Source organism: Sturnira hondurensis, unplaced genomic scaffold (genome assembly GCF_014824575.4).
Source record: "Sturnira hondurensis isolate 20B ecotype Veracruz unplaced genomic scaffold, ASM1482457v3 Scaffold0007222, whole genome shotgun sequence".
Classification (NCBI taxonomy): Eukaryota; Metazoa; Chordata; class Mammalia; order Chiroptera; family Phyllostomidae; genus Sturnira; species Sturnira hondurensis.
In genome coordinates this window covers 148,146-168,617 of record NW_028079853.1, presented here as the reverse complement: position 1 = coordinate 168,617, position 20,472 = coordinate 148,146, and the positions used below count along the sequence as shown (strand labels likewise).

Genomic DNA, 20,472 nt, shown 5'->3' with positions numbered 1-20,472 from the left:
ACAGATTTCGGTGTCCCTCCCCACTTCCCACCTCAAGTTCTTCAACACAGACCAAAGTCAACCATAAACCAAGCAAAAAGAGCAAATGGTATATATTCACTGCATCTATGTCCCAAACAAACCAGGTCCTCTACCAGGTCCATTCCCATGAGAAAAAGTCTCCAGAGGGAGTGATGACCTCCCCGCAACTTCCCCAAGCCTCCCACCCAGCCACACTTCTTACCCTCCCTTCAAACTTGGCAGTGGCTCCTTCTTTGATGCAGAGGTTCCGAGGGGGTGAAATGAAAGCAGGAGCCTCGGTCAGGGGCATGGGGCCGGCTCTCGAGTGATCCACACCGAGGGAGCTTTTAGAAACGTGTGTCGAGGCAGCCAGCTTCACATCCCCCATAGTCTGAAAACAGGAAGGACGGTCAGGTCAGATGAGACAAAGTACAGCCCTGTTTCCTCTCAGGCAGCAGCAGGCCCAGTGCACTTGCTGGGCCCCGTGTGGTGAGTTTTACAGGGAGTGGGTGCCCCATGAGGTCAGGGTCCACCTGGGGCTCCTCTGGAAATGAGAGGTTCCGTGTCTTCCACATTCAGGGCTGCCAGGGTGAGGCCCAGCTGGTCTCAGATGCCAGCTCCCAGGGCCATGCCCCGGCCTCTGCAAAACCCCATGGAAAACTAGAAAAGGGGCAGCTGTGGTAAGAACAGGGAAACCAAATGGTCCTCCAAGTATTTGCAATGGGTATCTACAATCAGTGTTCATTAGTCATTGGCCCTTCAGAGTCAACATCTACATTAGGCACATGTGGTAGAAAGCAAAGCTGTTTTTTGCCTGGCCTGTGAGAACGCACATGCTAAGGAAACATGGGATCCATACTCTAAGACAGTAGTTTGGGATTGATATGACAAGGAGCCTGGTTGAGGTGGGCATTTGTGGTTGAACGAAGGGAAGGAGGCCAGGCTGGAGAGGATATCCTACTTCAGGGACTAAATTGTGAAAAATTCTCAAAGGTCATAGAACATCAGTGTGGTCTATGTTTTAAGATCATCTAGGTAAACTCCTACATTTATAGCTGAGGTCCAGAGGGTAAAAGTCACTTGCCCAAAGAGACAAAGCAAAAGGATCATATCATGGGCCAGAACGCCTCAGGTTCCCGACTCCCGTCCAGGGCCCAGCTCGGGCAGACGAGATGTCTCCTGACACGCACTGGCAAAGTTAGCTGGAATGGAGAAACTTAGGATTGATTCCAGAAGTGGAATTAGTAACAGGTACGAATCTGAATTCTTGGTTGTAAACTACAGAAACGGACTCTGGCTCTCACAAACAGAGAAGGGACCCATTAGAAAGATGGAGTTTGGTGGGGAGCTCCCTACATTTAGAGGAAAGACCGGAGTGCCAGGCTGGGAGAACAGGCAGCAATGATGACAGAAGCTGAGTGGCGAGATCCCACCTAAGGTCACTGGACATCTGCAACCACCATTTAGAATAATACATCCCAAGCATCCCTGCTCAAGGTTCCAGGCCTGGATGGCAGCCTCGCCAGGCTGGAATGGCTGTAGGTTGAGGACCTCATCGTATTCTCTGCAGAATCCATGGCTCCTGGCCTATTGCAGGCATATGACAAACATCTACTAAACTGAAGGGGAACAATCATCCTAGTTTTTAGTTTCTGTTCATTTTCTCAGGATCTTCAGTCACACATTTAAATCCCATGCTGTGAAGTACATGAGCATGTACTTAGTTTGTTTAAATTTAATAACATCTAACATAAACACAATAGAGATAATATTTTGAAGTTAAAGTTAAAGTAACAAGCTCTGGCTAGGCAGGTCGGTCGGCTGGAGATGTTGTCCTGATAGGCCAAGGTTATGGGTTCAGTCTCCAGTCAGGGCGCATACGAGGAGCAACCAGTGAATGCCCGAGTAGAACAACACAAATCGAAGTTTCTCTTCTCTCTCTCTCCCTTCTTCCCCTTCCCCCTTTCTTGTTCTCTCTAAAAATCAATCAATACATTTTTTAAGAAGTTAAAATAACAACCACCTAGATTTGATTATTAACAGAGCACATCTCTGTTTGGCAAATCTAGCATTCTCTTTCACTAGTAAGATATTAGCTTTGCAAACAAAATTCCTCCCGAATGATAAGACTCACAGGTTCACTGTAGCAGGGAGTAATGAACGCACACTTTAGGCAGCACTTACACTGTGCCAGGGACTGTTCAAAGTACAGTATAAATAGCAGCTCATTTGCTCCTCAGACCAACACTATAACATAGGTAATCCCATTATCCTCATTTTATGACTCAGAACCCAAGGTGCAGAGAGATTAAGAAATTTGCCCAAGGTCAAATTAATCGGGGGCAGACTGGCATTGGAACCCTGGTGTCTGGCTTAACCACTCTAAGGCTCTCAACCCCAGAGCCCCAGGCTTAACCACTGGGACCTCTCGCCTCTTGTAAGCAGTAAGAGTTGGCTGGTGGGAAGCAGGTGTGAGCTTGGGGCAACAAGAGAGAAAGTTAAAAGCTGCTACCAACATACATAAAAATTAAGATTTTTCTGTATGTCAAAACATACAATCAACAATATTAAAAGATGGATGATTATCTGGGATAAAATGTTTACAAGAAAAACAAAGGACTAAGACACTTTACATATAAGAAAATAGCCTGACAAACAAGTGGAAAGAAGCTGTGCCTTGGACGGTTCAGAGAAGATGGACAAATGACCACTACAAATGGCCACTGCCTAGCCACAATGAGAACCAAGAGTGCAAATGAAGGACGAGCCACTATCTTAAACAACTAACCAAACCGATATCTAAAGGGAAAGACAAAATGCCAGTGAGACTGCAGTGCGGTGCCGAGAGGAACATAACCCAGGAATGTAAATCGTATGATCTTTCTGGAAAGCAGCTGGGCAACAAGATTCCAAATTAAATATCCGTCTCTATCCCCAGTAATCTTGCATTTAGAAATGTGTGACTGGGAAATAATCAGAAATGCAGCCCTAAATTTATATATGAAAATGCTGATCACATTATTTATAGCCAAAGAAACAGAGTAATAAATCCAGTTAAATAGAAATATAAAAATATTTCTTTAATATATAGCAGTGAAAATGGGTTAAACATAGTGGAATATCAAGCAGTTATATTTGCATATACTTACAAGAAAATAAAGACAGAAATTAAATAATATAGAAGTGTCAAACTACAAGTAAGTTTTACTACAGAAAATGTCGAAGATGCAGAAAAGTGGAAGGACAAATGAGCACCTCGAACCCCTGCCTCCCAGACTTGGCGACTGGCATTTTGTTGCGTTTACATCGTTGTGTTTGTCCACATGTTTGCAGAACAATCTCAGAGTGATCAAGGTCCAGTTTTAATGGCAAGAATTATGATATATTCATTTACTCAATTAAAATACACTTATTGATTCCCAGACAAGGAAAAAGCTGAAGGAGTTCATCACAACCAAACCACTATCTACAAGAAATGTTAAAGGAACTTCTTTAAGAAGAAGGAGAAAACGATAAAAAACATGAGTAATAAAATGGCAAAAGCTACATACCTATCAATAATTACTTTAAATGTAAATGGATTAAATGCTCTAATCAAAAGACATATGATGACTGAATGGATAAGAAAGTAAGACCTTTACATATGCTGCCTACAAAAGACCCACGCCAGATAGAAAGACATGCACAGACTGAAAGTAAAGGGATGAAAAAAGATATTTCAGGCAAATGGAAATGAAAAACATGAAAAGCTGGAGTAGAAACACTTATGTTAGACAAATAGACTTTAAAACCAAGGCTATAACAAGAGACAAAGAAGGACATTTCTTACATAGTAGCCATGATATGAAAGCAATCTAAGTGTCCATCAGTAGATGATTGGATAAAGATGTTATGTGTGTGTGTGTGTGTGTGTGTGTATACTCAGTCATAACAAAGATTGATATCTTACCATTTTCAACAACACAAATGGACCTAGAGAGTATTATACTAAGTGAAATAAGTCAGAAAAAAATGAATACCGCATGATTTCACTTACATGTAGAATCTAAAGAACAGAATAAACAATCAAAACAGAAATAAACTCATAGTTACAGAGAGCAAAACTGATAGTTGCCACATGAGAGCGATGTTGGGGGGTTGGGTGAAAAAGATAAAGGGATTAAGAAGTAGTTACAGCCCTGGCTGGCATAGCTGAGTGGATTGGGCACAGGCCTGCGAACCAAAGGCCACTGGTTCGATTCCCAGTCTAGGACACATGCCTGGGTTGCAGGCCAGGTCCCCAGTAGGGGGCACGTGAGAGGCAACCACACACTGATGTTTTTCCTCCACTCTTTCTCAAAAGAAGAAGAAGGAAAGNGCCACATGAGAGCGATGTTGGGGGGTTGGGTGAAAAAGATAAAGGGATTAAGAAGTAGTTACAGCCCTGGCTGGCATAGCTGAGTGCATTGGGCACAGGCCTGCGAACCAAAGGCCGCTGGTTCGATTCCCAGTCTAGGACACATGCCTGGGTTGCAGGCCAGGTCCCCAGTAGGGGGCACGTGAGAGGCAACCACACACTGATGTTTTTCCTCCACTCTTTCTCAAAAGAAGAAGAAGGAAAGGGAGAGGGAGAAGTTACAAAATAGTCAGGAGAATTAAAGCACAGTATAAGGAATATAGTCAATAATACTGTAATAACTATGTGTGGAGCCAGGTGGGTACTAGTCCTATGGGGGATCACTCTGTAAGTTATATACATGTCTAACCACTATATTATATACCAGAAATAATATTGAATGTCAACTGTAAATGAGAAATTTTTAAAAAATATTAAAGATCTATTTATTGAACACCTACCACATGCTAAGCCATGTGGTAGGGATGTGGAGTGAACAGTCCTGTGTATGTGGTGTGTGGAATAACATGTGTAGGGAAGGAATGGGGTTCCCATATCCTGCAGAGCCACCTAGGACCATACCCCAGAAGGGACACTGCTCCCCCTGCCCTCCTCCGCTGCCACTGAGGGGAGGGGACAGGTACAATCTGCACTGTCAGAGTTGGGGGAGGGGGGGTAGGTGGGGACTGGTATCCTGAGGGTCACACCCTGCCATAAGTCCAGGGACACTGTGACTTTCTAACTGTGAGCTGCACAAGGAACTTTGACTCTCTTGGCATCAGTCTCCTTTTCTGTGAATGGAAATGATGACACCAACCTCGCAAGGTCGAAGGGGGGGTTTGAAGAGAGTGTACATGAAACACATAACACAGCACAAAGGGGGCTCAGTAAGAGGTGGCTGCCAATGTCATTATCCAGCTCCCAAAGGCAACGCAGTTTCCCCAGCTTACAGGACACAGGCCCTTTTCACCAGAGACAGCAAGATGCCCAGGGCAGCCTGATTATTATCTACAGGATAAGGGTAGCTGGGTGGGATTACTGTACCATGGTAGTAGGGGGCAGATGGCAGAACTCTGTGAAAGGACTGGGAAGAAGGATTGTCAAGTCTGTTCTAGTGGCACTGTTCAATGGGCAGGGTTTATGCCTCTGACACTGTACTGGGCACCAGTCTTAGCCTCCACAGTCCTGCAAAGCATTCTGACCATGCTTTTACAAATGAGGACACCGGGGCTCGGAGAGCCAACTCTACTTGTCCGAGGTCACATAGCTAAGAAGTGGAAACCAAGCCAAAACCTGACTGCAGCCATACCCTGGGCCCCATGACCCAGCTGAGGAATTTCCTGCTATTTCCAGTAAAGGGGGTTGTGGAAGGCAGAGGCTATTGGAGAGAGGACTATTGGGAACTGCAGAGAGGAAGAGGACAGGCAATGCACCTTCCTTTCTGCTCTCAGGCCTGGCTTGGGAAGTCACAAGACTCTTCTGCCTCTGCTTTCAGAGGAGCTGGAAACCAGGAGTGGGGACATCAGGCTCAGGACCCTCCCTACAAATCTTCATGCTCCAACGCCTTCTGAGGTCCACCTATACCTCCTGAAGGCCCCAGATACTATCATCAAAAGGAATGTGCTTGGCCTCAAGAACACAGAAAACAGAAGCCATTTAGCCTTAGGGAAGGCCTGGCTTCCTGATAAAAAAGAGAACAGGCAGGTCAGTACAGCCAGAAGGCACCCAGTCCCCTGCAAGGGGGGTTACTGAACTACCTGCAAGCAGGACCAAAGCCCAGTCCCACGGCGGCCAGATACACCAAACAGCTCTGCTCAGCCCATCGACCCACCCACTGCCATCAACAGCATAAACAGATCCCGTCCACACTGTCAAATAATGGTTATTGATATATTTGGAATACTCTATCAAAATAAATAAATAAATACAACCCAACCATCCTTGTTCCCTTCTAATCCCCTGTCCAGCCTGGTGACCACATTCTCGTGGAGAACACCACCATTATCTTCTCTGTCGGCAGAGCAGTGCTCAGTGGCTGGAATTAAACAAATCAACTAGAGTGTTTTACTCAGTAGTGATCAGAGGACAGAGAAGTAAGAAGAGACCAAAAAGGAGCTGGGCGTGGGTAAAACTGGTGCTCTGGCCTGGTAGCTCAGCTAGGTAGAGCATCATCCTGATGCACCAAGGGCGTGAGTTCTAGACCCCGTCAGGGCATGTACAAAAAACAACCGATGAATGCATCAGTAAGTGGACGATCTCTCTCTTTCGCTCTCATTCTTCCTCCCAAACACCCCTTCCTCTCTCTCTCCCTAAAAACAAAAACAAAAAATCAATAAAAAAAGAAAGAGCAGTGGTATGAGGGCTGAAAGCAACTCCCCAACATGTGCTCCTGTGCGTGCGCCTCCCCCCCCCCCCCCCCACACACACAATGCCTGGGCCAAAGCTCACTTCCAAATAAGGTTTCCACAAGTAACAGAATGTGTTCATCACTCGAAGCAGCACTAAGTTAACTGGACTTTAATTTATACAAAAGTACCATAAATTGTCTCTTGAACTCAGAAAGGAACACTTTCAACTATGGCCAAAAGAGTGCAAAAAGATTCAGAATAAAAGTTAAAAATCAGGAATCAAGTTATATGGCAGAACAGGTTTAGAGAAACCAGCTGTTCCCTTCCTTACCCAAAGTGCATGCATTTTAAATGATAGCTGTCTCTAAGCACCTGATCCGTCATCAGGGTATCCTGGAAATACCTTGCTTTTCCTGTAGGGAAGGGCTGCCAGCAGGCTCTGCACCGGAAACCTGGCTGTCAGAGGTGAATTCACCTACAAGACATAGTACTGTGTCAGAGACAGCAAACCACCCAGGTGCAAATGCCCCAGGCAATGGCAGCTCCACTCTCCCACCTTAATCCTCTCTCTGCAGGACTCAAATCCTGACAAATTTCCTAATTGCTCCTAATCCCTGAGTGGGCTGCTCCTCTGTTGTAGGCTGTGCCAGGATGACTTCCTGTGACCCATGGGAGCAAACAGTGGAGCAGGGCCACACACCAAAGAACGGACACGCCTTACCGTGGCCTCTTCCCTGGGCAGCTCTCACATGAGTCGGGATGTGTGGGCAGCCATGCTGTACCACTGTACACAGATATTCCTGTCCAGCGTCTGTCCGAGAAGGAAGAGAGGAAAGGAGAGCCAGGGACGGCGCAGAGCCCAGGACCAGACTGGAAAAGTTAAGGGGGTTTGACTTTGCTCGAAGATGATGCAACTTGCCTTCCGCTGGGCAGCCAGCTTCACCCAGTCAGGGAGATCTGTTGTTCTAATCTGCTCAGCTGGGGTGACCTTTGAAACCCCTGGCTGCCAGCTGCAGAGGCTCTCAGTGGAGTCCTGGGGAAACCAGGGGTGGAAGCTCATGGGTTTTTACAGAGCTGCAGATTCCAGTCTGAGTGTGGAGCAAAGGCAGAATGCTGTCAAGCAGAGAGCTGAGCCCTTGGAGGGGCTGGGCACGCCCCCAACTCTACATCTGGCCGGGAATACCAGTCATCCTTTGGCACATCTGGCCTAGAATTACCATCTAGGACTCATGGGACATTGCCTCCTGAGACTCAGCTCCTTCCTCCTTAAACTGAGAATGATCTGTTCATGATCCCTTGAGTAGGAGGCAAGCCCAGAGAGCAGATGGACTGGGAAACTCCAGGCTATAATTTTCTTAGGGAATCTGGGCTGAGAGTTCAACCTGGCTCTATAGACTGCAGTCACATAGAGGACCCAGCAGCACTGGTCCTGATGCCTGGGGAGCTTCGGGAGCAGTCCCTGGAGCATCTCTTTCTGCAGACTTCTTTAACGTCTGGCTTACTAATAGAAGACAGCTAAGTTTTCACATCTGTTTCTATATCTAGTCTGTTGTGACATCACAGCATTTGTAGCTGCTGGGAAACCCCACTGTACACTGAAGAGAGAAGGCAAATGAAAAAGGCAAACAACATTTTATTACAAAAATGATTTGGGTCTCATGGCCTATGAAAAAGTCTCAAGGACCCCAAGGGTCCCCAGGGCACACTGTAAGAACAGTTGCTTTAGTCTAATGCTTTGCTCTCCTTATCTGATCTCACTTCTGCCCTCCTTAAAATACACAAATGTGCAGACCTTGACACACTTGGTGAAGGTGGTTGGAGCCTTGTCCTGTAGACCAAAAAGGATGCAGGTTCAATTCCAGGTCAGGGCATATGCCCAGGTTTGATCCCCAGTTGGGGTATGTATAAGAAGACACCAATCTGTGATTCTCTCTTACATCGATGTTTCTTTCTCCCTCCCTCCATCCCTCAAAGCAATGCAAAAATGTCCTCGAGTAAGGAATAAATAAACAAATAAATAAATAAATAAATAAATAAATGTAGTGGAGTGCAGCTTGGGAGACAGGTGGGGAAGAGGGTAAATTAATACCTAATTTACTCCCATCTTTTTGTCAAAACAAAACTGTTGAACAAATACGGACCAGAGCGATTTGGAGCATGAAAGAGACACTGATGAAGACACCTTTAAGTCAGTTAAGTTCTTGGCCAAGAACTAAATAAACTCCTAGATTCTGAAAGACCTTGAATGTAGTAGATATTTGAATATCTTATGGGTCAGAAAGAAGGAATGAATCCAAGAACAATGTTGTTCACCACTGAGGGATGAAGGTAAATCAGATCTAAGTCTTGGGCGGAGGTTTCTGGTAGTGGACAACACGATGGGAAAGTCGTTCGATCTGGGAAGAAACAAGGACAACGATTTGGGCAAAATCATGCTCAGTGTATTTATCAAATCTGTGGATTACACTAAGCAACTAGGAACAGCTACCATGTTGGGGGTTAAATACACCCCTGAAAGATCAGCAAAGGGACCAGAGCTTGAGGGGATGTTTAAAAGAACAATTTTTAAGTTCCTACACTTAGGCTCAAAAACAAGCAGTAAACAACTGCCAAGTACAAAATGTCTCATTGGAACTGCTCAGTGTAGACTCTGGTCCAGTTCAGGTCAGGTCAGGCCCCACGTTGGGCAAGTGTGTCAAGGTCTGCACATCACGGTTGGCAGCCATGCTTCTGTGTGGTCTGTGATTCACTGTCTCCCCTACCGGAGCACAGGCTTCCTCTGGTTACAGGTCTAGTGTGTTTTGCTCACTGCCGTGTCCCTAATAACTAGGATACTGATAAGCAAAATTACTGATGAGTAAGTTCTCATTGGATACTTGTACAATACAAGAATGAACAGAAACTTGTGCTAAAAAGCTTTAAAAATCAACTCTAAACTATGACCCCACTTAATTTTATTGTATAGGGAACCTTGTGAATGTTAAAGAGAGGACGTAGTGAAAGCAGTGGGTGAACAGGTTGTAACAATATACTATCTACCCTTCTGGGGCCTACAGGCATTTGGTTTTAGACATATGCCAGGCTAGCTCTAAACCTGGTATTAACTTGTACATCCTTTTTATTCTTTGGTTCTCAGTCTTCCTGTGTGTAAAATGGGCGTAATGATGCTCTGCCTGGCATACACTCTCTGGGTTTGCTGCTGGCATCCCCAAGAAACTCAGATCCATGTCCCTGGGTTCCCAAGCGAAATCACACAAAGCCAGTCTGCTCTGTCCTCTACAGCTGAGTTCTCTGAACATCAGGCAGCCTCTTCTTCCTTGTGGCTTCCTGGGCTTTCCCTCTTGGAAAGCACATTGGAGGAGGGGCTGGGCTTCTACAGGCAGATGAGCTGCCCATGTCAGCCCAGCCACGTCAGCAGAGCAGCAGACCACGGGTGGGAGGAGGATGTCTGTTCAGCAACACAACCCCGAATGCCCACGTCTTTGGCAGAAAGTTATCTTTAAGTTTTCTCAAAAGGGGACACACACATATACACACAGATCGAATCAAATAAACATACCCAACTGCAAACACAGTGTGAATGAGCAAGGCCTGGTCTCCTGGAGCTGTTCTCTTCCTGTTGGGGTTCTTGTTAATTGGGGATTTAATGAGAACAGGCTGAGAGAAGCTTTCTGCAATAAAAGTCACATGCAAAAGAAGTCAAAGCCAGAAACCCTGATTATAGCTAAATTAGAAAAATGCACATTCCTATCAGAATCTAGCAACAATCCTAAAGTTCACTCATTTCATGAACAGGTATCATCCCTGCAAGAGAAAGTCTGGGGTCACGAGTGTGTGTGTATTCAACCACATCCTTCTCAAATACTGGACCTCCTCCCTCTGGTCTGCTAAGTCAGGTGGGATGTGTCCAGTTTTTAAACCCTGTGAAATCGCACTGTGAGTACTCAGGTAGGGGAAGCCCTGCCACTGCAGTCTGAGGGAGCGTGGAAATCAACTCAGGGAAGAAGAACAGAGCTCCGGGCTTCCATCCCCATGATGCACAATAGCAGGGAACAGCCTGCTCTGCAGTCAGACGCTTTGTTCTCCATTGCTAACTGTGGCCTGAGGCAAGTGACAATCTTTGAATGTCTTACTTTACTCATCTGTAAAATGGGGCTGCTACTAATAATCCCCACCTGCGAAGTTGCTATGAGGGTCAGTGGGGTGTATAAAATTGCCCCCAGGGCCAGTCACTGACACAGAAGAAGTGCTCACTCTGTGGTGGCTGCTATTGTTAACATTGCCAATGTTTCCAGATTTCTGTTAAAAGCTCATAGGAGAGTCCTAACCAATGTGGCTCAGTTGGTGGAGCATCATCCACAAAGCAAAACGTTGTCAGTTTGATTCTCAGGGTGCATGCCTGGGTTGCATGTCTGGTCTCCAGTTGGAGTGCATGTGAGAGGTAACTGATTGATGTTTCTCTCACACAATGGTTCTCTCCCTCTTTCTACCTCCCTTCCCGCTCTCTAAAAGTAAATAAATAAAATCTTAAAAAAAAAATTCAGAGGACAGAAGAGCCTTGGCCAAGAAGGGAGCCAGCACAAGAGAAAACAGGACGACACACGAGGATAAACAGCACAGAAGAGTCAGTGACTCCAGTGCTTACTATGGCTGCTCCCCAACCAGCTGTGTGTCCTTAAGACAGTCAAGTTCCTTCCTTGGTCTTCTCTGCATGGCTTGAAGGGCTTCTATGGACCCTTGCTGTCCTAGTGCACCTGAGTCTTCAGGATCAGGACCAACTCTCCATAGGACCCCTGGGCAGGGAGGAAAGGTTTCAGCAGGGGAAGCCAAGCCCAGAATTGGAACAAGATGCTGCCCGACACCAGGGAGGAGGCAAAAATTCTCCCTACTAAAGACTTCTATTAGGTGTCCACCATGCAGGGCCTCACAGGCCCAGCAGCCAAATCAGACAGGCACACCTGGTCCTCAAGGTGTACCTGTGAGATACCAACATAGGCCATGAAAACTCTGAAGCCTGGGCCAGTGCTGGTAACTGGCATCTATGCAGTTATTCAAGATTCTCAGCCTCTGGCCAGCTCCCAGGTCTGTCCAGGGAGGAGCTAGGGCTGAAACAGCTGAGTGGAAACCTCAGGAACAAAAGGAGAAAGAGAGACAACCAATAACAGCTACTTTCTAGTGAGCACTATGTGCCAAGCTTTGGAGTAAGTACTTAAGGTGATTTATCTCATTTCATTCCTTAGCAGAGTGGCAAATTTTAACAGCAAAATTAATAGGGGAGTGTCATTCAGTAAATGGAAGATATTTCTTTTCTTTTTATTACTTCATTCTTCCTCTCTCTCCCTCAACTCAGCCTATGTGTAGTAATTTGAGTTATTTAGAGAACTTCTGGCCAAGATGGAAGTATAGGTAGATACACTGTGCCTCATCAGATGACCAAAAGAAGGAAAACAACAAGTTTAAAAACAAAAAAAAATAACCAACTCATAGAAAATTGAATTGTATGGAAGTCCAAAAACCAAGAAGTTAAAGAAGAAACATTCATCTGGACTGGAGGAGGGACAGAGACAGGCAGCAGGGTGGACAGGACTTATGCCAAGGTGGAAGACCAAGCAGGGGGTCCTCAATTCATGTGCAGCTAAACTGGGAAGAACAACCGGGGAGCAAAGCAGACTGTGCCACCCAGGGTTCTAGAGATGGCAAAATAAAGCCTCAGAACCTCTGGCTGTAAAAACCTGTGGGTGGTTGTGGTTGGGAAACTCCCAACTTCATAGGAGAGTTCACTGGAGAGACCCACAGGGTCCTAGAATACACACATACCCACCCACCTGGGAATCAGCACCAGAAGGGCCCAATTTGCTTGTGGGTAGTGGAGGAAAGCCAGCCAACAGCCGAGCAAGTGGCACTGTTCCCTCTCAGACCCCTCCCCCACATACAACACCACAACACAGTGATGTGGGTTGCCCTGCCCTGGTGAATACCTAAGTCTCCACACCTTACTATGTAACAGGCACACCAAGACCAAAAAAAATATGGCCAAAATGAAAGAACAGATCAAAGCTCCAGAAAAAATATAACTAAGTGATGAAGAGATAGCTAACCTATCAGATGCACAGTTCAAAACACTGGTAATCAGAACACTCAGAAATAATTGAGTATGGTCACAAAATAAAAGAAAGAGTGAAGGCTATGAAAAGTGAAATAAAGGAAAATGTACGGGGAACCAACAGTGATGGGAAGAAAACCAGGACTCAAATCAGTGGTTTAGAGCAAAAGGAAGAAATAAACGTTCAACAAGCACAGAATGAAGAAATAAGAATCTCTGGAACCTCTGAAACAACTTTAAATGTCCCAACATTGAAATCATAGGGGTACCAGTAGAAGAGGAAGAGCAAAAAACTGAAAACTTATTTGAAAACACAATGAAGGAGAAATTCCCCAATCTGGCAAAGGAAACAGACTTCCAGGAACACCAGGAAGCTCAGAGAGTCCCAAAGAAGTTGGACCCAAGGAGGAACACACTGAGGCATATCTTAATTACATTAACCAAGATTAAAGAGAAGGAGAGAATTCTATAAGCAGCAAGAGAAAAGGAGACAGTTACCTACAAAGGAGTTCCCATCAAACTGTCAGCTAATTTCTCAAAAGAGACCTTACAGGCAAGAAGGGGCTGGAAAGAAGTATTCAAAGTCATGAATGACAAGGATCTACATCCAAGATTACTCTATCCAGCAAAGCTATTATTTGGAATGGGAGGGCAGATAAAGTGCCTCCCAGATAAGGTCAAGTTAAAGGAGTTCATTATCTCCAAGCCCTTATTATATGAAATGTTAAAGGGATTTATCTAAGAAGAAGATAAAAACTATGAACAGTAAAATTACAACAAACTCACAACTATCAACAACCAAACCTAAAAACAATAAAATCAAACTAAGCAAACAACTAGAACAGGAACAGAATTACAGAAATAGTGGTCACATGGTGGGTTATCAGTGGCGGAAAAGGTATAGAGAATGAGAAGCATAAATGGTAGGTACAAGATAGACAGGGGGAGGTTAAGAATAGTATGAAAAATATATAAGCCAAAGAACTTATATGTATGATCCATGGACATGAACTAAGTCGGGGGTTGGGGAATGGTAGGAGAGGGTTACAGGGTGGAGGGGAATAAAGGGGAAAAATGGGACAACTGTAATAGCATAATCAATAAAATATATTTAAATTTTTTGAGTTATTCAGAAGCATGAGTCTTGAGCAGGGGCAGTAGGTGGGAGAGCTGGTGGGTAGGCCTGGGAGACCCACAGTGGTATGAGTGCACTGTCAGTGTTGGAATGTTAGAGGGTTGAGGAGAGATCTAGAAAGAGCAGAGAGGGAGAGTGAAGAGAAGGGTCACCCATCTGTGCCATGAGTTTCCCTGCTCCTTCTCTCCTGGTCTTTGGAAAAGCCTAGGAAAGCTCCGAAAAGAAGGCCAAGGAAGTAAGCCTCCTGATTCTGCTGATGACACCCTGACCTGAAGGGATCTCTGAGCAGCTTCTCTAGCTCCAGACTGGAATGTCCCATCCTTCTATCTGAGTCACCTGAAGCACACACTGACCTTCACTTTTGGCCCTGTGTTGATGATCTGACGGGGCAGGCCCAGAGGCTCCTGTGCTAGGAGGGCCCTTAGACTCTGAGAACATGGATGTAGGTGAACTGTGAGCAGAGCTCATGTGGCCCTTGCTCCTTTCCATACAGTTTGGAGGAGATGCCAGCTTCCCCTGACTTGTTCCTCCTGGGAAACCATTAGTCTGTGGCTGGACTAATGCCTGGATGAATTGAGGGGAGAGAATGAGGACATTTCTGTGGGAGTCCTGCCTTTCCACATGAAAGCCACAGGCATCAGGCTGGAGCAGCGTCTTCCAAGAAGGGGAGCAGGAAGCACTGCTGACAGGAAGTTGCTGCAGAGATGAGGAATGCCGATAAGAACTAAGGCTGAGTTTGGAGACTGTCTCCAGCCACAAGCATCCACAGCTCCTGCTGGACCTCCTGGGGCCCCAGGCAGTTGCCAGTACCTGCCTGGCTCCAGCATGCCCATGCTCATTTGAGCTTCCCTCACTGAGAGACCTGGAGATACCTTCCCCACTGTATCACTGCACAAGAAAATGCACACAGCCAACCTGAGGTATCAACTCCTACTTGCTCCCCAGTTTGAAAGCTGAGTTTGCAATTGTTTGCTAATTATCCCCAACAACACAATCTGCCTTCTCTGGCTGAAGCCAAAGGCCTGGCAAACAATATGATGGATTTCTCATTTTCTTTCCACCCCTGATTAGCACTGAGTCAAGAGGGTAGGTGCACAGAGAAGGTGAATAAGGAGGCATCTGAGACTGGATGTCACTGACATGCTGGAGAAGGAAGGGTCTTAAGTCCAGGTGGGGTTTTTTAGTGGAATTTTCCAGGTGAGGTTATCCCATACAATTTTCAGCTTGGCCACCTCATCTAGAGAGAGTACCACTCACTACTCTAGGGTCAAGTCCAGGCTTGTATCAAGAACACAGCTGAGCTCACCAGTAGTCCTAGCACACTAATGACAATAAATCCACAATCTAAGAGTAAGCTAGGCGGTGACAGCCAGCAGATTTCAGTGAATGATCTCATCACAGGCTTTGTACACGGCTGGACGTGAACTTGCTTCTGCCACTTAGTAGTTAGATGTCTTTGTGTGATTTACTTAACCTCTTTAAACCTCAATTTTCTCATCTATAAATCTAGTTTGTAGGGCTCTGTGGAAATTAGAGGTAACTTCAAGTATTTAACGCACAGTAGATGCTCAGAATGCCCAATACATTGTAATACGCAATTTCTAACAATGCCTGGCACATAGCAAACACTCAACAAATGGTAACTCTCTAATAGTAATCAATTATGATTAAGAATCAGAGGTGTCATATTTTACTTAGATGTTCTAGTCCATTTAAATATTGTTGCAATGATAGCCCTATCTATCACTAAGAGATTACTAATTCGCATTCTTATGCTGACTTCTTTTTATCAGTCACTTGTCAATGGCTAGACAATAAGCATTGCTCTTACCCTCCCAAATTGTGATCAACTGTTAGTACAGTGGGATATGGCTGGGTCACAGAATATGAGGGCTGGAAGGAGGCCTGACTCATCTAATCCGACCCCTTTCATGTACAGATGAGGAAGGGTCCAGACTGGACCTATATATCCTCAAAGACAGGAACAGGAATCTCTGAAGTTTGCAAGGCACAGAAAAATGGCCAGATGGTGCTGCATATCTAAGAGCAAAGGAACTAATTTGGGAAAGAGTGGGGCTAAGAAGAGTTTTGAGTAGAGGCATAGTCATCAAGTTGATTGAGACTAGGCTGTGGAGGACCTAGAGGATACCAACACTCTCAGATAATGCTGCCAAAGGGGCTTCTATTTAAAATTAACATTGAAGGTTCCTCCTTAACACAGTAGGTAGCTCGTCAGTCTTATAAAATTAACATCGAGCTATTGACAACTCATGAAATGTGCTTTTCCCAATCAAGATCTCACTTCAGCTAGACTACATACTGAGACATGTTATAACCACATTTTATCGATGGGAAATCTGAGGCTCAAAGACCAAGTGACTTGCCTAAAGTCACATAGCTAATAAATCAGAACTAGAATCTAGTCCTTCTTATGCCAAATCCTGGCTCAGTTTGGTAACATGCTCAGGAAAGATTTAGCAAGATATGTTACATCTTATTATAATAAATACCATGCCCAACAGGAAATCTGCAGCATAACAACTGTGTTTATAGTCCCTTAGATTTTATTGGAATGAAATCTGATGGGTACAAATTTGACTAATGTACTAAATCCCTCGCTCAAGGAAAGCCCCTTATATTTGTCCTAAACAAATGGATGACTTCACTTCAATCCCTCAGGCCTGAGGGGGAGACCAGGCATAGTGGCTAATCTATAGAAAATTTATGCACCACCATAAGTAGACATTCCTCTCCATCCACACTGAGATGCTCTCTCTTCCCATTTACAGGATAGAAATTTCTGTGTTCTCCCCCAAAGCTCACTGCTCTTCTCCAGGCTCCCCTCAACTCCCCTCCACTGGCTGGGCATAACTGCAGACCTTGGCCTTGAGTTCTATATCAGAACTGCCAGGAGATGCCTTGGCCATGTGACAAGCCCTATGTTTCCACATGCAGTTCACCCCTTGCCCTCACCCACCCTCCCCTGAGAGTGAGGGCCTGTTCCCAGGACAGCCTCCAGCTGTGGATGAGAAACAATGGCTTAGTGTTTTCTGGAACTTACCTGAGGTGGAGGAGGGCTGCCAACCCAACCCAGCCAGGTTCATCAGCTCAACAGCCAAAAGTCAGGCTCAGACACAGGCCTCCTCCTCCTCCAGACTTCTTCATTTTTTACTCCAAGGGATGCGTCATCTCCCTCACTTCTGCTGGTTGCACCTCCACCTCCCACTTTCCAGTCCCACTAGGGGCAGGGGTACTGGGGAGCCTGCCTCTCTGAGGTTCCTTCAGGATTCCTGGGTACCAGTCTCAGGTCCCGTGAAGAAGAGACTGGCTCACGCTAGGAACTTGGAATGTCAGGGCTGGGAGGGGCCTTAGAAATGATGGAATCCCACCTGCAACCACAGAGGGGCACAGCTATGTGCACTTTGGGGATAACTGTGGTCACTTCATCCTGGAGGATCAACTATACTCAAAGACTTGGGGAAGCATTTTTGTATTAAAACCAATGTGTTCACATAGAATGTCAATGTTGTATCGAATGACAACTCTAAGTAGATTTTACAAATAACTATAGGACTTCAAATGAATGCAATGCTTTCTGTAAGCTGCTTCAGGCTATGCCCCAAGCCCCTACCTTCACAATACATGTTATTTCTCTACTTCCCTTGAGAATGAAAAAGTCAGAGGACCCCTGGCCCCATTAAACCCTCCTGTTTCACAGAAAGAAAACCTCAGACCCAGATGAATGAAGGGACTATGAACCACAATATCTACTGTTAGCAATAAAAATAACCCATTTACTGAATGCTTACTAGGGGCCAGGTACTGTACTGAGGGTTTTACCTAAATTACTCTAACTTTCCTTTTCAAAGTTAACTCTGTAAGATAGGTGTTATCTTCATTTTAAAAATGAAGAGAAGACTCAGAAGTTGAACAATACATCCAAGGTCACAGAGCTAATAATAACAGCTACTTCTTATCAGCTAGATTTGAACCCAGGTCTCTGACTCCAACATTCAGATGGGGAAGAGCTGGGAATAGGCCAGAGTCCAAGGTCCTATCATCTTATCATGGCTCTGCAACTAGATTATTCATAGCCACAGAACCTAAGGGGACCTCGGCTCAGTTCAAAACCAAGACCCAGAGAGAAGGGCCTGGCTTACTGCCAGAGCCACTGAATTTCAGGGACAGAATCTGCTTACAGTGAGTCCTGGGGAAATGTCCTAATGTCTCTGGGGTCAGAAAGCCTCTAACATCCTTCTTGGATGTATGAATTTGTAATCTGACATGCACATCCAGTCAGTCTTTGTGAGCTGAGCACCTGCAGAGGGCTTCACTCATTTTGGTCTGTAGATAGCAGCTCAGACAAGCTACCTTTACCCTCTTGCCAGGTAGCTGGACAAGTATACTAGGAAAACTCATTTGACAATTGCCAGTCACTTCTGTTTCTGAAGTGATTAGCTAGTCTGCTACTAATTAGCTAATAAGCCTTGCACACCAAGAAGTAGAAGGTATACAATAGTAGCCAAAAACTGCAGCCACAATCATTTCCTTCCAGCAAGGCAATTCCAGAAGTTCATTCATCCTGTGGTTTGCATCTATAAGAAGCTTTTTCCAGATCTCAGCTTCTTAGGCCATTGATTTTTGTCTAAAAAACCTACTCCACGGATGGACAAAAGCATGCCTAGAAGATGCAACTCCCTCTTGACAGAATATTTATATTATCCTTGATTTCCATATTGATCACCTACACCAATCAAGCCAGGTTTATCAATTTTGTGCTCCCAGCAGAGCAAGAAGAACTTCAGCCTGAGAGTTAGAATGCACAGTCCACATATCCATCACTGTGTTTATTGAGCAACTACAATGCCCACTGCAACTATAAATAAGGTGAGAAGTTTAACATAGTGTGGTGGACACCACAGCCTCCCAGAACAATGCTGTAAGTGCTGCAGTGAGAGTGTGCACACGTCCCTTACTTCTGACCTCACTCTGCCAGTGGTCTCCATTTACTCGCATGGTCTGTCCCCACTCACACACCGACTGCCCTCCCACACCTGCCCCTGCTTTTCATTCCCAGCTGAAGTGCCCACTGTCTGTGTGAAGAGTTCAATCTGCAGCCCTGGCATGCCACAGGTGGACAGGATGTCCTTTGGTCTAGAGCCGGCGTTTTCAGAGCCTGGGACTGTCTGGGCCCCATTTCAGGCTTGGGCTGCAAGGGCATCCACAGGAACACAGCCACATCCTCACCTGAGGCTATGTTCATTGATTTAGGAGAGAGAAACAGGGGGCAGGGAGGGAGAGACATCAATGTGAGAGAGAAATATCAATCAGTTGCCTCCCATACATGTCCCAACTGGGGATCGAACCCACCACCTTTCAGTGTATAGGACAATGCTCCAACCAACTGAACCACCCAGGCAAGGTTCTTTCTGGCTTTTAAATCATGACCTGTCAGAGGATTTTTCTTAGAGAAAGTAGTCCCCTGGGACTTCCCAGAGTCCAGGGTCTGATGAGGAGAGTCTCAGAACATTGTACTGAAGAACTCTTGCCACCAATTCTGCTCCACCCACACCTATTAGTCAGGGCTTGGTTCCATCTCCACAATGGCCTTGTCCCTCTTGATTTTTGGTCCCAAGTAAGACCTGGACCTTACTGTTGACCATACCTGCCCCCTGTAGCATGCTAAAATAAAATGAGTGAAAGACCAGAACTGTCTTGCTTACTTTTCAGTTTAAGCCTTCACAGTGGTACTTTCTCCTCCATTAAAAGGTCAACCGTAGGAAGCAGCAATTTGNTTCATCCTGTGGTTTGCATCTATAAGAAGCTTTTTCCAGATCTCAGCTTCTTAGGCCATTGATTTTTGTCTAAAAAACCTACTCCACGGATGGACAAAAGCATGCCTAGAAGATGCAACTCCCTCTTGACAGAATATTTATATTATCCTTGATTTCCATATTGATCACCTACACCAATCAAGCCAGGTTTATCAATTTTGTGCTCCCAGCAGAGCAAGAAGAACTTCAGCCTGAGAGTTAGAATGCACTGTCCACATACCCATCACTGTGTTTATTGAGCAACTACAATGCCCACTGCAACTATAAATAAGGTGAGAAGTTTAACATAGTGTGGCGGACACCACAGCCTCCCAGAACAATGCTGTAAGTGCTGCAGTGAGAGCGTGCACACGTCCCTTACTTCTGACCTCACTCTGCCAGTGGTCTCCATTTACTCGCATGGTCTGTCCCCACTCACACACTGACTGCCCTCCCACACCTGCCCCTGCTTTTCATTCCCAGTTGAAGTGCCCACTGTCTGCGTGAAGAGTTCAATCTGCAGCCCTGGCATGCCACAGGTGGACAGGATGTCCTTTGATGTCCTCTGGCACGCCAAGAGCTGGCGTTTTCAGAGCCTGGGACTGTCTGGGCCCCTATCTCAGGCTTGGGCTGCAAGGGCATCCACAGGAACACAGCCACATCCTCACCTGAGGCTATCTATGTTCATTGATTTAGGA

The 20,472-nt window shown here is 45.5% G+C and overlaps 1 protein-coding gene across 3 annotated transcripts in view; it reads right to left on the bottom strand.

The window, feature by feature from the left end:
• MYLK (myosin light chain kinase) overlaps positions 1-20,027 on the bottom strand; it is a 192,266-nt gene extending 172,239 nt beyond the window's left edge. The window contains exons 1-3 of one of the 3 annotated variants that reach the window (XM_037051461.1): positions 20,023-20,027; positions 9,474-9,481; positions 224-391 (exon numbers count right to left, since the gene is read on the bottom strand). In XM_037051461.1, coding sequence (XP_036907356.1) covers positions 224-388 — 165 coding nt within the window. In that variant the 5' untranslated portion in view covers positions 389-391; positions 9,474-9,481; positions 20,023-20,027. Of the gene's footprint in view, positions 1-223; positions 392-7,444; positions 7,601-9,473; positions 9,482-20,022 lie in introns of those variants that run through there. The other 2 variants (XM_037051460.1, XM_037051462.1) reach the window with 2 other exon arrangements.
• Positions 20,028-20,472: the final 445 nt, after the last annotated feature.